Source organism: Haemaphysalis longicornis, unplaced genomic scaffold (assembly GCF_048455015.1).
Source record: "Haemaphysalis longicornis isolate Haplotype H1 unplaced genomic scaffold, Haemaphysalis longicornis Haplotype H1 scaffold_7, whole genome shotgun sequence".
Classification (NCBI taxonomy): domain Eukaryota; kingdom Metazoa; phylum Arthropoda; class Arachnida; order Ixodida; family Ixodidae; genus Haemaphysalis; species Haemaphysalis longicornis.
The window spans coordinates 38,883,158-38,896,954 of NW_027526422.1; the positions used below are offsets into that span (position 1 = coordinate 38,883,158).

At 47.2% G+C, this 13,797-nt stretch overlaps 1 protein-coding gene across 1 annotated transcript in view; it reads right to left on the reverse strand.

The window, feature by feature from the left end:
* Positions 1–3,137: 3,137 nt before the first annotated feature.
* Positions 3,138–13,797, reverse strand: part of LOC144146262 (endothelin-converting enzyme 1-like) — a 54,419-nt gene continuing 43,759 nt past the window's right edge. The window contains exons 14-19 of the mRNA XM_077678223.1: positions 13,430–13,497; positions 9,805–9,935; positions 8,353–8,418; positions 7,633–7,731; positions 6,067–6,143; positions 3,138–3,286 (exon numbers count right to left, since the gene is read on the reverse strand). Of these exons, the coding sequence (XP_077534349.1) occupies positions 3,187–3,286; positions 6,067–6,143; positions 7,633–7,731; positions 8,353–8,418; positions 9,805–9,935; positions 13,430–13,497 (541 nt within the window). The 3' untranslated portion in view covers positions 3,138–3,186. The remainder of the gene's footprint in view (positions 3,287–6,066; positions 6,144–7,632; positions 7,732–8,352; positions 8,419–9,804; positions 9,936–13,429; positions 13,498–13,797) is intronic.

Genomic DNA, 13,797 nt, shown 5'->3' on the forward strand with positions numbered 1-13,797 from the left:
TATATGAACATCACACATTCGCCTCATAGAATCAGATACTCTCATTAATATACGTCTTTTATAAAAAAAAAAGAGGTGCAAACGAGGTGGGATGCGGTAGGGTCCATCGTACATACGTTTCGCCATTCCGCAGCGGCCGGAATTGAGAGGGTCACTAACAGCCATGCCATTGGTTCAAATGCTATGTTCCGTCAAGCTTTTTTTTTTAGTTGCTTTCTTGTTTCCGACAGGCTGCCAAGCCGCGAACCCAACAGAATCAGGCTTGGGCAAACGAGGCGCAGCTTTATTGTTTTTGACTGGCCAGTCCCGGCTGGTGCGCCTTGTCTCTTGTGTTAACTGAAGTAACCAACCACGCGTTGCCTTTGCAAAGTGAGGACAGTGAAAGGACACGTCAGAAATCGGGAGAAGCGCGCTTATAAGTGCAAGACTCATCAATATAATTCCGCTTGTAGGACACAGCAAGTGCGCTTATCAACTGCCATAGCAGCCTTACTGCAAACCCGGCCGTGCCCGGCTTTCTTTTACGCAAATAACGAATTTAGCAATCGAAGTGAACCTACGGGGACTCCTGGGCTCTCTATTATGATGTGAGGATGCGTGGACATCACTTATCGCTTAGTTATGTCGCAGGGTTCAGCGTTACTCAATTTGGTGCCGCTGAGTTTGTGCCGCAGAGTTCAGTGTTGCACAGTATGGCGTCGCAGAGCACGCAAGAACTCGCTTCTTTATGAGTAGGCTTCACTGGAGTGTAAAATGTGAGAAAGCCCAATTTAGGGAAACCAGTAATTACGCTGAGCTCCTTTTTCTTCCACTGCCGCACCCAGAGGCACAGTAGTCTCCAGGGAGCCCGAGTGCTCCGTGTGGCTCGCCGACGCACACGCTTGCTTGTGCTGTGGCCAATGCCTCTCGCACGGCCGCTCGATGGAGACCTTGCTTCCACCGAGCGGCCGTGCCTCTCCTCCTGGCGCCCAACACTCCGGAGCACTTAAACACGTACCAATGCTTTCACATTTGCTGCAGTGTAAGAAGCGCTTTGGAGTAATGGTAGTTCTTTATCAAGTGGGGTAGAGAGAGAGAGAGAGAGAGAGACTCTTTATTACAGAGAAAACAGAGAGGTTTGCCAGCATGAATTCGCTGACATGCTACTCTGCAGGGAAGGGGGGAGAAGGAAACAAAGGAAGAAGGGGGAAGAAGAAGAGTAGGAGACAAAAGATAAGAATAAAAAAAAGAATAAAAATTAAAAATGAATAGAGTCCTGTTTAAGCTGAGTAAAAAACTTGACTGCACATGCTATGGAGATGGCTACAGTGTTGTAGCGACGCCAATGTCCTACAGGTACTCAAATAATGCAGACAGGGCTTTGCGCTGGGAGGATGGTGAGTGGAATGGTCCAAGCATCAAGCTTAGTGTTATTGGTCCAGGTTGGAGACATTCAATTCTTTGCTGTAAACGGGCCCTTGATTCAGCATAAGCAGAGCACTCTAGTAGTATATGTTCGATGGTTTCGGGTGAGCCACAGTTGTCACAGTATGGGTTGGAAGTCTGGCCTATACGATGAAGGAACGAATTTGTAAACGCTGCATTAAGGCGCAGTCGATGGTACAGTGTCTCCAGTCGGCGAGGTAGTCGTTCCGGCAGCCTCATTCTCATGTACGGGTCTATGCAATATAGAAAGGCCTGATGAAACTCCGGAAGGGACCATAAGCGGTTTCTCTCAGCCAAAACTACTGCCTTAGTCATAGCTGAGGCATCATTTTTCGTGAAAAAAAATCCTTCTCCGTGTTCTCAATCCTAGGCCCCTGCGGGCAGCCTCATCCGCTTTCTGGTTACCCAATATGCCACAGTGGCCTGGGAGCCACTGTAGTGTCACACGATGTCCAGAGACGAATGCGAGATGGTGGAGATACTTCACTTCTCGCTGGGCATGTTCATGAAGGCTGAAACAGCTAGCGCGTTGCAGGGTCTGAAGAGCTGCCTTCGAATCGCAAAAAATGGTCCACTGTGTCGACGGCTGGCGAAGAATGTATCGGATGGCTTCTTTTATCCCATGAAGCTCAGCCGACGTGGACGAAGTCGGTCGCTCAAGGCGGTATGACAGGGCTTTCCCAGCTGATGGAATAAAAATTCCTGATGAACTGCACTCGGATGTTGCCGACCCAACAGTAAAAATGTGAGTTGTTGCAGTGTAAAATTTGTTAATGTGAGCGAGTGTCATCTGAAGTAGGCTGATTTGAGGCATTTGCTTTTTTTAATCAATTCCAGGTATAAATGTTTTTATCCGAAGGGGCGACAGAGTCCAGGGCGGGAATCCCAGGGGCATTGTCTGCGGTGCTTGAGTTGGAATTTGAGCTTTAATAGCCCTGATTGCTTGCCCAAAGCTGGAATTGCTTCGATCTGCGATATGAGCCAACGAATGCGTTCTTGTATGTAACCTGTGCCTCAAATGAATTCGTAGTGTTTCTTGAAGTCGTAACACGTCTAAGGGCAGGCAGCCGGCTTCAGCAATTGTCCCAGAACGCGACGATCCTTTAGGAAGGCCGAGGCACTTCCTGAGACAGTTATTCCTCGCCGCTTCAAGCTGTCTTTTGCTTGTAGGGGACAGCTGCTGCAGGACAGGGAGGCTGTAGCGCAACACGCCGTCAACATACGCCTTGAAGAGAACCACCATGGAACGACAATCGCTGCCCCAGCGTGTGCCAGCAAGATATCCAATAATTTGGGATGCCGTGGAAATTCGCATACGTAGTCTCTTTACTTCAGGAGCCCAGGAGAGGTTTCTGTCGATTGTAACACCAAGATACCTTTGGGTACGGACGTATTTCAAGGGCCGGCCACCGAGGATTAAAGGATATCTATCCATGCTCTTACGGGTGAAGGCCATAGCGCTGCTTTTTTCTGGGGAGAGATGAAGTCATTTAGGCTGTAGGTGTTCTGATATTTTTGCAAGTGATGTCTGGAGCTACTAATGCGTCATTCCCACGCATCAAAACGAAAGCGATATATCGTGCATTAGGTACTCTTAATTAACTACTGCTATTAGATGTAAAAAGAAAACTGCCGCAACAAGCATACTCAATACATTTGACCAACGCATCAACGAAGAAGGCTTTAATATGCCACGACGTAAAACGCGCCGCTTAAAGCTTAAGGTGACAGCTGTGTATTACAATACGCTCTGGTCATAGTTTACCAGACTTTGCACTTATTCGCTGTGTTCATCTTGCGCCCAGGTGGGCACTTGAAGACGTTGGAAAACGCTCGTGTGTTTCCCATCGCAACGTTGACCCTGAAAGTATACGTTTCCTGGTCAGTCACGATTGTGAGAAAGACAAACCAAGCAAAAATAAACTAGACATCACGATAGCTTTCACCAGTACGCATTTTCATTGACCTGGAGGTGCCTACATTTAACGCATCAACCGTGGAAGTTGGTTTTAGAGCGCATCTCTTAAGGGCCAGTTCGTGCGACTGGCGTCGGCGTTGCCAAGCGAACAATCTATTGAAGTAGCCTCCCTTGGAATAGCCTCCCTTTTGCCGTAAAATCATTATCGTCTATAACAAGCTTTAAAACTTCCTTGAAAAATTTTTTGTTGTAATTAACTTCAAGTATCGACTTCCACTGTATTTTTTTTTTGTTATTATTGCCATTCACTTGTCTATACGTCTACATTTACGGCTTTGCACTACATTGTGTTTTGTTGCTTCAAATATTGTGCATTTATATGAAACTTAGTTTAAACCAATGTTTGCTAATCATAATACTATGCAGTTATGTGTACTTCTCTTCTCTCTTCCGTAGGTTTGCTCATGTTTATTTCTTAATCACTGCTCCGACAAACTCACTTTGTGCGTTTTTATAGAGGGTCCCGTTACAGTCTGCGGACTCTGGGACCCTCTTCTGTATATTAATATGCTTGTATACTTGTACTCAAAAATAAATTTGATTTTGATTTGATTTGATTTGAAGTAGGGAAGCATCGAAGAGGGCGAGAGCGGAGAGCTATGGAGAATCAACGATTGCAGAATGCTAAGGAAAGAAACGGAGAAAACTTCGAAAAAGTGAGAAACGATGTAAAGGAGGAACGTACTGTTATTCGTGCACTCCTTCCTGCTCCGTGTTATTGCTGAACCTACCATGCAACCGAAGTCGTATGGTTACGAGTAAAGGTCGTGCTGCAGAGGAACCTAAGCTCTGCATGAGCGGAGGTCTGTTCACGGCGGCAAAGAGATGGCGCTAAAGCAGCGCACCATCGCCCGTCTCCCGTTGGCCGACGCTTGTTTACAGCGACTGCTGTGAAACGCGCCGACGCATAAACCGCTCTTTTTCCCGCTATACCCGATTACCAAGGCAGTCGCGCCACACTATAGATATGCCTCATTTTACCATGTACCACGCAACTCGTTGTTCACGCCAGTCAGCATTCTCTTAATCGCGATTATCTCGCAGTGAAAGTCCTCAATCATTTACCGTGAAGGCGCACGTTGCAACGCAGCCTAAATCTTTACTGAATGGCTGCAGCAAAAAAAAAAAAAGCAGCATATTTGCAAGTTCTCGTTATGAAGTTGAAAAGTATCTTCAACCATATTCTGATCAGATGAGAACGCGATGGCATGCCTTTACCTTCGAATGATAGATGACCGGTAAAAAGCGCAAAGGCTCATGGGTACGTCGTCTGCCCGTGCCACTTCCGGTTCGAGGTCTCGCCTGGCATCCCGTACGCCGCCGGCTTTTACGCGCGCGTGCGCTGTTGTTTATTCGTCACAGAGTGCTTACCTTTCAGAAAGGCCCCTAGTAGGATTCATCGTTGTTATTAATTGAATGCGCGATGCATGAGCGTTTTAATTTTTTTTTGTGGAAACAGATAAAAAACAAGCACACGCTCGTGTAAAAGCCGGAGGCCTACGGGAGGCCAGGAGAGCTCTCGAACTGCAAGTGGCGAGACTTCGCGGGAGCAGATAATGTACCCATCAGCCTTCGCGCTTCCTACCGATCACCTATGGAAGCTTATATAGGTCGCACAGCTGGCACATTTCTGATCATACAGTGACTTTCTAGACTTCAGGATCGAACTAGCTCCTTTGGCCAGCTTGCCGTCTTGACAATCTACCTCCAGGAAGCGCCCAATCACACGCACAGCACCATGATTTTATACCTCAGGTTTATACCTCTGTTCCTGTCGCTTGCGCTGTCAGGTGCTAGGGGCCAAGTCAGACGATTAATACAGTGGCCTTTTGTCTCAGCGCCTTGGCAATTTTTTTATCATCAAAAGTTCAATAAACAACACTTTGCCGGTGCGAAAGAAAAAAAAGCTACAGGCGCGCGCCTTTGTTTTATTTCTTAGGACCAAGTTGTGAAGTGATGGTAGGCGGCCGCTGTGTTCCTTTGTGTTTTATTTATTTTCTTGGCCCCCTTTCGCTCATATTTAAAGTAATTTTTGAACGCCTTGTTCCGCGTGGCGTCAGCGTGGAGTGCCATAAAAAAGGCGTCCGCACTGAGTGGTCGTATGGTCACCTGTATATCACCGCGCGCCCCTGTAGGTTCGATTAGTGGTGCTGCCACAGGTTTTCCTTTTCTTTGGATGGTGCAATTTGTGTGCGGCAAGTGTCTGTTTTTGTGAGCGTCTTTTCCGGATTGCAGCTGGGTGCACACTTTCCCCGACCTAGCCATGCAATGTTCCCGTTAACAAGCATGCCAGAGCGCGATTCTCAAGGCCGTGCAAAAAGGTGCTCATGCACCTTTTACAGCTGCAAAAAGACTATGGCCTCTGGATGTTCTAAACTTGAGCGCACAGCTGAGCACGGAAGCTGCAGTCGTGAGACAATTTAAGGTCGCGACCGCGATGGGGTAGTGTACCGATAGCTGTAAAAATCGTCTATTTAAGCTTAACGACCTCGCTTCTAAGCACACTGCTTTGTGCGGGACTAGTTTACAAAGAGTTCAGTGATACTTCTTCGAATGCACAGCTGCTGGACGGTAGAAAAAGAAGCACTAAGAAATAATTTTATCTTTATGGTTGAGAAAATACAAAGAATAATAAAAAAAATAGAACGTCAAGCACTGCCCACCTGTATTCAGATATGGAATGAACGTCGTCTGCGATGACTAACTCCTTCGATTCCGGGCTGTACGTCTTGCACCAGGGCTGGAAATAGGAACAGAGCAATGCGAATTGGCAGCGTCTTTCGCGGAGGAGCATTAATTTCGTGCGATGTGTTGTTGATTGACGGCTAGCGTGATGGCAAGATTAAAATATGGCAGCATCTCCACTCCTTGGATGACGGCGAGGGTGCGGAGAACGGGGACCCGAAATGACATCCCAGTTGCGCCCAGATTGACATTCTGTTTGCGCCCCGACCGTCATTCGATTTGAGCCGTGAGTTGCACCTTGATTGTTCCCTAAATCGCTTGATGCTGGTGTGCGCACGGATGGACGCGGACGGACATTGGGAGGTCCTAAGGTAGTCCGCACCGTTTCAGGCGAGGGAGTAAGCCATTTGACTTTCAGGTACTAACTCACGGTCGTAGCCCAGTGGGTAAGACGACTGCCACTAACTCTGTCTGGTCTACCAGACACACGCTGGAATCCTGCTGGTGCCTGTGCGATTTTTTGCGATTGTAAATGCTATGCGCACGGACGCGGACGGACATTGTGAGGTCCTAAGGTACTCCGCTCCTAATAGGCGCGTCGTTTCCTGTTAATTTTGCGGGACATTGCATAGTTGCATTCGAGGCACTTTGAGCGCTCCAGCCCTGTCGTTGATATTTTTATTTCATGCTTTACCCTACCTCTGGCGGTTTCGCGGTAAATTCGCAGACTGCTCTGTGAAGCTTCTTCAAGCAATTTTGTTTTTTGTGAAAGATTGCCCTACAGCCTAAGAGAAAGTCTTCAAAGGTACAACACCGCACACCTTTCGCGCAAAAATGCAGATGGAGACCGGTTCGGGCCCGGGTCCCCAAATCAAACGCTTAAGATCTGGGAGTCTCCCAGGGTGGAGCCCTGTGCTTCGGAGGTGTTTCATTCGTGCGTTTCTAAGAGCTGGGCAAATGCACATCAGGTGTTCAGCGTCGGCTTCTGACGCAGGAAGTACACAAAAGGGGCAGGTGTTCGCAAACGGCGCGTGATAGCTGGTAGGCCAAGCGTGAATAACTGCTGGGGATAACACCACCCCAACTCGAAGCCTCCGCAGCAAGACCTCCTGCACCTCACCTTTCACTAGGTGCATTTCCCCATAACCATCATCATCATTATCTACAATAACATACCACCACCACCACATCATCATCATCATATCATCGTCATCATCACTAGCTACTTCTCAGTAAACAGGAGATGGCTGCTCCTAGCTAACCTAGTGACTACAATAAGCGGTATCGGGCTTTTGATCCTCACAAGAGGCACTGGTGGTTTATCCCACGCTTCAGTACACCCGTTGCCTTACGATCCTATGCTATTTTATTGCAAGTTCTTCCGAAGTCTTACACCTGTGTCCAGTATTGTGACCGCGGTAATGTGTATGCGCTGCTTCATGTCTCCGTCCACCGATTAAAAACGCCTCCGCCACTGATATCCCCGGGGTATCTAACAGAGCGACATCTAAAACGAAAAGAGGGAGAAGAGAATGCGTGCCTACCTGAGCGGCCATGATAAAGTGTAGCTGTGCGGGCGTGTAAGCTTCCATTCCGGGCAGCAGTTCCAGCCTTGCGTTTTCGCGCTCCATCGCCTGGAATGCCTGTGTTTCCCAGCGAGAGGTGTTAATGGAGCCACGAAGAGAAAATAAAACTTCGTTTAATTTGAAAGAACTACAATTCAGTATCTCACTCATCTCCATTACAGCCACAAAAGATGTTTTTTAATAGACAAAAAAGCAAGAAGTATTTAAAAACTTTCAAATTTTGCGCCACAGTGACGTGTTATGAGCAAGAATGACGTCATACGGGCCAACAATAAAGCACAATTTTCAGTGCCTTAACTACACGTTAGCATTCAAGTGATGCGGTCAAATAGAACTAGAGGCTCCATTACAGGCGTCCAGTCATGTGTCGTCGCGACAGGTGAGTTAGGGGGCCGCCAATCGCACAAACAAGGTTCCGTGACGTCATAGAAAAGTTGCGGGAAATTGGCCAGGGGGTCGCGACTGCTTCACACGTTTTCTTTAATATCTCCGTTCTTTGTTCGAAGATTGCGATGATATTGGTATCATAGTTATCGGGACTAAGCAGTCTTTCTAACAAACCCAACTTGTATTTTGTCTTCATGGCTCCTTTAAGAGCACTTCGTCGCCTTCAGTTGACCACCGGGCTAAAATTGGTCACGCGAGTGGGATTAACACCTTAGTGATTTCCAAACTCACCAAGTAGCTCTGGCGGGCTGCGGCGTTGTCTGAGATGTCTTCGCCGAGGGTGAGCTTGGAGTTTAGCTGGAAAGATGTTTCATAAAATTTTAACATTGTTTTCCCGTAGGGTTTGGTAGGGTTGAGGAGATGGAACCGAATGAACATGATAAGGTGGAGAAAAAAAACCGCTCAAGGAAGCTTTTAATGTGAAAGAATGCATGGATAAGACTATTAAAAAGATTGGGAAATCCATCTTGTAATATAGACAGGATGCATATCTTTGAACCAAAATAAAAGCGATTAGATGGATACACTATCAATTATGCACGGGGATGTTTGTGGCACTGACAAGCTCGAAAATTCCCGGGTTTTTGGCGGCGAACATGCAGAGGAACTGCCAGTTTTTATTTTCTTTACCTGCATAGAAATTAGCACGCCGAAGCCACTCCTGGCAAGCGCACGTGGTGCGCCCTAGTTGAGGCTCACGGATTAGTTCAGTTTAGTCCACCTGGGGCGGAATTCTCTTTTTTGTTCTTCTTATGTTCATTTCAACGTGTGCATTTTGGCCGAGCCCTGACTGGCTGAAAGCAGACGACCCTGATGTGACGCGTGTCACCACAGGGTCGCCTGTGTACAGCAATCGCTGTCCCCACCGCTTCCCAACAGCAGTCGCTCGACCAACTGGTCCCGGGTGGTTCGAACCCAGTACTGGTGGTCCCGGGTTTGAATCCTGGTACGGGTCGAATTTTTCTTCAACTGCAAATTTCTTGAGAAAGCTGTATAGGTTTTCTTTGTAGCCGTACGGCCGCATTTCAGCTGAATGTCAAATTTTCCTTTGCCTAACATGCACGTACTACAACTGCTAACAGAGTTTTAGCATAGCGGGTAGCGTCCGCTAACGCTACGGCGGCGGGTACCGCGGCTCGACTGGGCACTTGCGGATTCGTTCTGGTAGAGTGGATTAGTTCCGCGGAACGGCCCTCGCCATGCCCGCGCATTAGTTCCGCTGAGGGGCGACCTCCGCGCCTTCCCCGCCCGCGCATGCGCAGTCGGGTCCCGCTAACTCCGCTAACTGCTACGCTAAAACTATAGCGGCTAGCGGAGGCTCACGCTATACGGGGGCGGGTTACCGGGACCCGACCGCGCATGCGCGCGCGGGGAGGGCGAGGAGGTTGCCCCTCAGTGGAGAGAAGGCGCGGGCATGGCGAAGGCCGGCCGGCGGAACGAATCCCCCCCCCCCCCCCCCCCCCGGAACCTATTTTTAACCTTCCCAGTCGGGCCCCGCTACCCGCCGCCATAGCGTTAGCGGACGGTACCCGGTATGCTGAAACTCTCTAATATCGCATCATGTCGCGGGATCGCCGCGTAGTTTTTTTTTTTTTTTGTCAAAAGTCTTCAGTTCTATACATTGAACGAGAGACACCAAAGACCACTGGAATACATAACGACGCAGCTCAAACTGCTTCTCACCTGGATGTGAGAGTCAGGATCCGTTATGTTGCCGTACTGGTTGACAAAGCACTCCGATTTCTGTAGAAAGACTTCGGCTGTCTTTGCAGACCACCAGTCACGCAGTTGCCCGTTTTCGTCAAAGTGTCTCCCTGCGCAGGTTGCGTGCAGATGGAACAAGCACTGTCGACTTCATACGAACATACCAGGTAATGAAACAAACATTGCGACAAGATGGAAAGTTTGGCGAGTTGGTACGTATTCATGATGGAATGTAACAGTGCAATAAACGACGAGGGACACAGAAGAAATTCGCAAGACGGGCGCTGTGTCCCCGTGTCCGTCTTCGTTTATTGCGCTGTTACATTCCGTCATGAAAACATTGCGAAAGGCGAGGGCGAGTAAGAAAGCAGTCGAAAGTAATTTTTCCGGCTAAAAATGTCGGAGACAGGTTGAAAACAAACTCGTGACGTTGCAACGTGCTCTGCACCCCAAATACGTGGCTTCGATCTTCGTTGGTTCTTGTTGGCAGATGGGCATCGTATGGGTAACGATGTTCGGGCGCGCATATCCCAGCAGGCTGAAAAACTGCTGCGAAATCTATGCGTTGTCGCACAAGCTGAGTAATATTTGCTGTATAGTCTCGTATTGCACGTCTCCAGGTGTTAGGGGTGAAATGGAGCTACATTGTGCATATTCGAAATGTGTCTTCATGAAATCATTTTCAACTTAACGCGTCAGCAAGAAAAACTAATAATAAAAAACAAAAGAAAACACTATTTTAGACCGCAGCTCTACATCGTAGCTGCGGTGTACGGATTAGTATTAGTATTAGTATTTTAGTATTACTTCCACACCTTAGCATGGTTGGGGTCTCCAAAATGCCATTTTTAGCGAATTTAAGTAGGCGTAAAGCAAACAAACGAACAAATAAAATACCCACCCGGTTTCATTAAATGTCATCTTAACGTTAGAGCACCGCAGCCACCGACGAAACATTATAGCAAGGTAAAACGAAGAACCGATTCTTGGATCTTAAACGAAGTTTTACTGGCAATCACATCCGGCCTAAGCCATTCGCGGGAACCTTGTAAATCAACCTAATTCAGCCACGCCACGTGATGTAGTAGACTGCGCCAAGCTAGCAGTGTTTAAGCTATGACAAAGAAAGATTCGTTGCGGAAACATCGGCATGTCAAAATATCTTCGGCAGTAAATACAAATCATGCATTAAAAAAGAACAATGAGCAGTGGGAAGGCATGTTAGCCAGCCCGGACCCGCGGTGATCAGCTTCAGCCGGTCGAAAGGGCCCGCCAGGCAGTGACACCCCAGGGACTTTCGGACTAAAAAGAAGACGATCGCCTTAAGTCCCAATATGGACCAATCTTTGGTACAAATTAAGCCTATTCTTCCTCCTCCAGTGGTGGGTGACATATACGAAAGCTGCACCTATCGTTATGTGATGCCTTCTGCACGCGAATAGTAGAAGGTATTTACGGGATATGAGATAATTAGAGATAGTAGACATGTACGAGATCTACTTCAAAGATTTTTAGGAGCGAAAGTATGATGTGCTTGCTGCACATTCGCCACAGGCTGGATGGCCGGGGTCACTTTCTCATTAAATAAAGTGCAAATAAAGATGTTCTCTCTCGCTCTGACTAAGTAAAAGCACACGATACCTACCATTGCAATGAATGCAAGTGGAGGCGAAAGTATGTACTTTTTACCGCATTTATTTTGTAGTTGCTTCCCACGGCCAGGGCTCACTTGGAACTCGATCCTATCAATCAAAGACGTCTGGACAAAACATTTTCCGGCAAGTTTTTGTGTCATCCACAGGATTTCCCGAATGATAACAGTTGCAAAAACTGCAAAATCCAACAAAAACCGAGTTTATTTTGACAGGATTACGATGATTCTTTCACGGTGAGTCGCTCAATGGGGCAGAAATAAAAACAGTTTCGTAGTTAGAAAGCTGATCTTTTTTTATGCATACTTGTGCAAACTGCAACTGCAGTCTGAAGCCGCTACATGGTTGCCGCACGCGACCCGTGCCCCGGAAACAGCCCGAGGCAAACGGACGAAGCCATTACCGCGCGTTCTTGCGTCCTTCACGTGCTGAGAGCGCCGACGCCGACAGGAAGTCGAATGGAATTCAAATTTTGGCGGTTTAACGCACCGAAGCTCCACTTAGGCAATTAGGCGCGCCGTAGTGGAGGGCTACGGACCAAGATTGACCACCTGGGGATATCTAAAATGCCCTGCAATTTGGACAGGGGAAGTCAAATCATTGGAAGGTATTTTAGCGTGCTTGACGGTGAACGAAGCTCGGGCCCCGTCGTGTGGGTCTATGTTTTGGAGGCATATGGGTGAAATGTCGTTCGTGCAACATTTACCAATTGCGATGGGGCTAGCATCAGAGCCGCGGCTATTGGCGTACCAACTAGCCCCTGTCACAGCCTCTTGAAACGTCGGAAAAAAGCTCGATGTTTGTTATGTCTTTTACATTAGGAGTGGAGGTAATGTTTGGTCTTTGAAAAACGATAGTCTTTTGGGGGCTCCCTAAACTCGAACATGTCTGTCTGTCTGTCTGTCTGTCTGTCTGTCTGTCTGTCTGTCTGTCTGGCACTCGATTCAAACACCGGGTCAAGAGTCGAGAGAATTTTCGCATAAGAAGTATGTTGAGCCACGTTATAACAAACATTAATACAGCGAATTATCGGCAATAGCGAATCGAATGCGAACGTTGATTGGTGAAGCTTGATTTTAGTGACACTTATTTTTTTTATAACGATACCGAAACCACGAGAGCCGCGCGCGATATCGGCTGTAACGAACGAAAAACTCCCGACGTCCAAAACCGTTGAAGTAGAAAAGGCCGTACCAGACTAGTACCAGACGAAGGTCACATCCTTCTTCAAATGAATAAAGACGCGCGCCTGTTTTGTCAAACTAACTTTGTTCTGTAGTAATTTCACGTTCTCATGTGCGGGTTCATTTAGTTTGAAATGCCACAAGAAGGCAGGAAATGATTTTAAGGCTCGAAAACATAGAATAATGCGTTTTGTTTTTATCTAAGACTTTTGCGGAAGCCGTATTGGCGATTTTTTAGAGCCTATTTTTACCTGTACTGTTATTAACGAATATCGAATATAGCGAACTGATTTACTGCCCCGATACCACTGATACTAATTCGTCATGACGAGGTTAGACTATAGATAAAACGATTTTAATTAATAAAACTGGATACATATCAACATTGTTCCGCCATAAGAAGACATGAGGGATATTTGAGGCAAAATATTCGAGATCAACACGCCCGACAATATCATCATTCTTTTAAATAATTACAGTATAAATTAGGAATGTAATCAGGTAACGCTTTTTTTTAGCTGTTGTATCTCGGCTTCTCGTCAAAAGTTGTCACTATGCGGCGTGCAGGAGAAAGGAGCACTTTATTTCTAACGCCGCGCCTGCAAACACCACTGTTCGTGAACGCGCGTGCAATGAAAATATGGCATCACACTGCAGGCGATCAACGTGATTACGTTGGACATAACCACTAATGACGGTTACGCAGTTGCCAGGGATAATATTGTATGCGAGAGGCGGACGCTTACCCATTATCTTCGGCATCCTTACCATTGCTGTCGAAACCATGAGCGATTTCATGGAACACGATGTAGCCCAAGGAAGCGTAGTTTAGGTACCTGCCGAAAATTATAAAAAATTGTGCTAATGACTCAGCCATCGTGATTTCGCTTTGTAATTTTATAATAAAGATGAGCGAATTATTCATCGTACGTCATGACCTATCGTCATAGTCATCATCATGTTCCGCACTGACCAAGAACGCTGGCGACGATCATAATAGTGAACATGGGTGATGATGCAGACATGTGCGTCGCCACAACGCATTCTTATCGTCGTAACGAGGATAGCCAACATCCTAATCGTCAGCGTCGTCATCTTAGTATGAGTTGGTGCTAGGCGGAGATGTCGCAAGACCA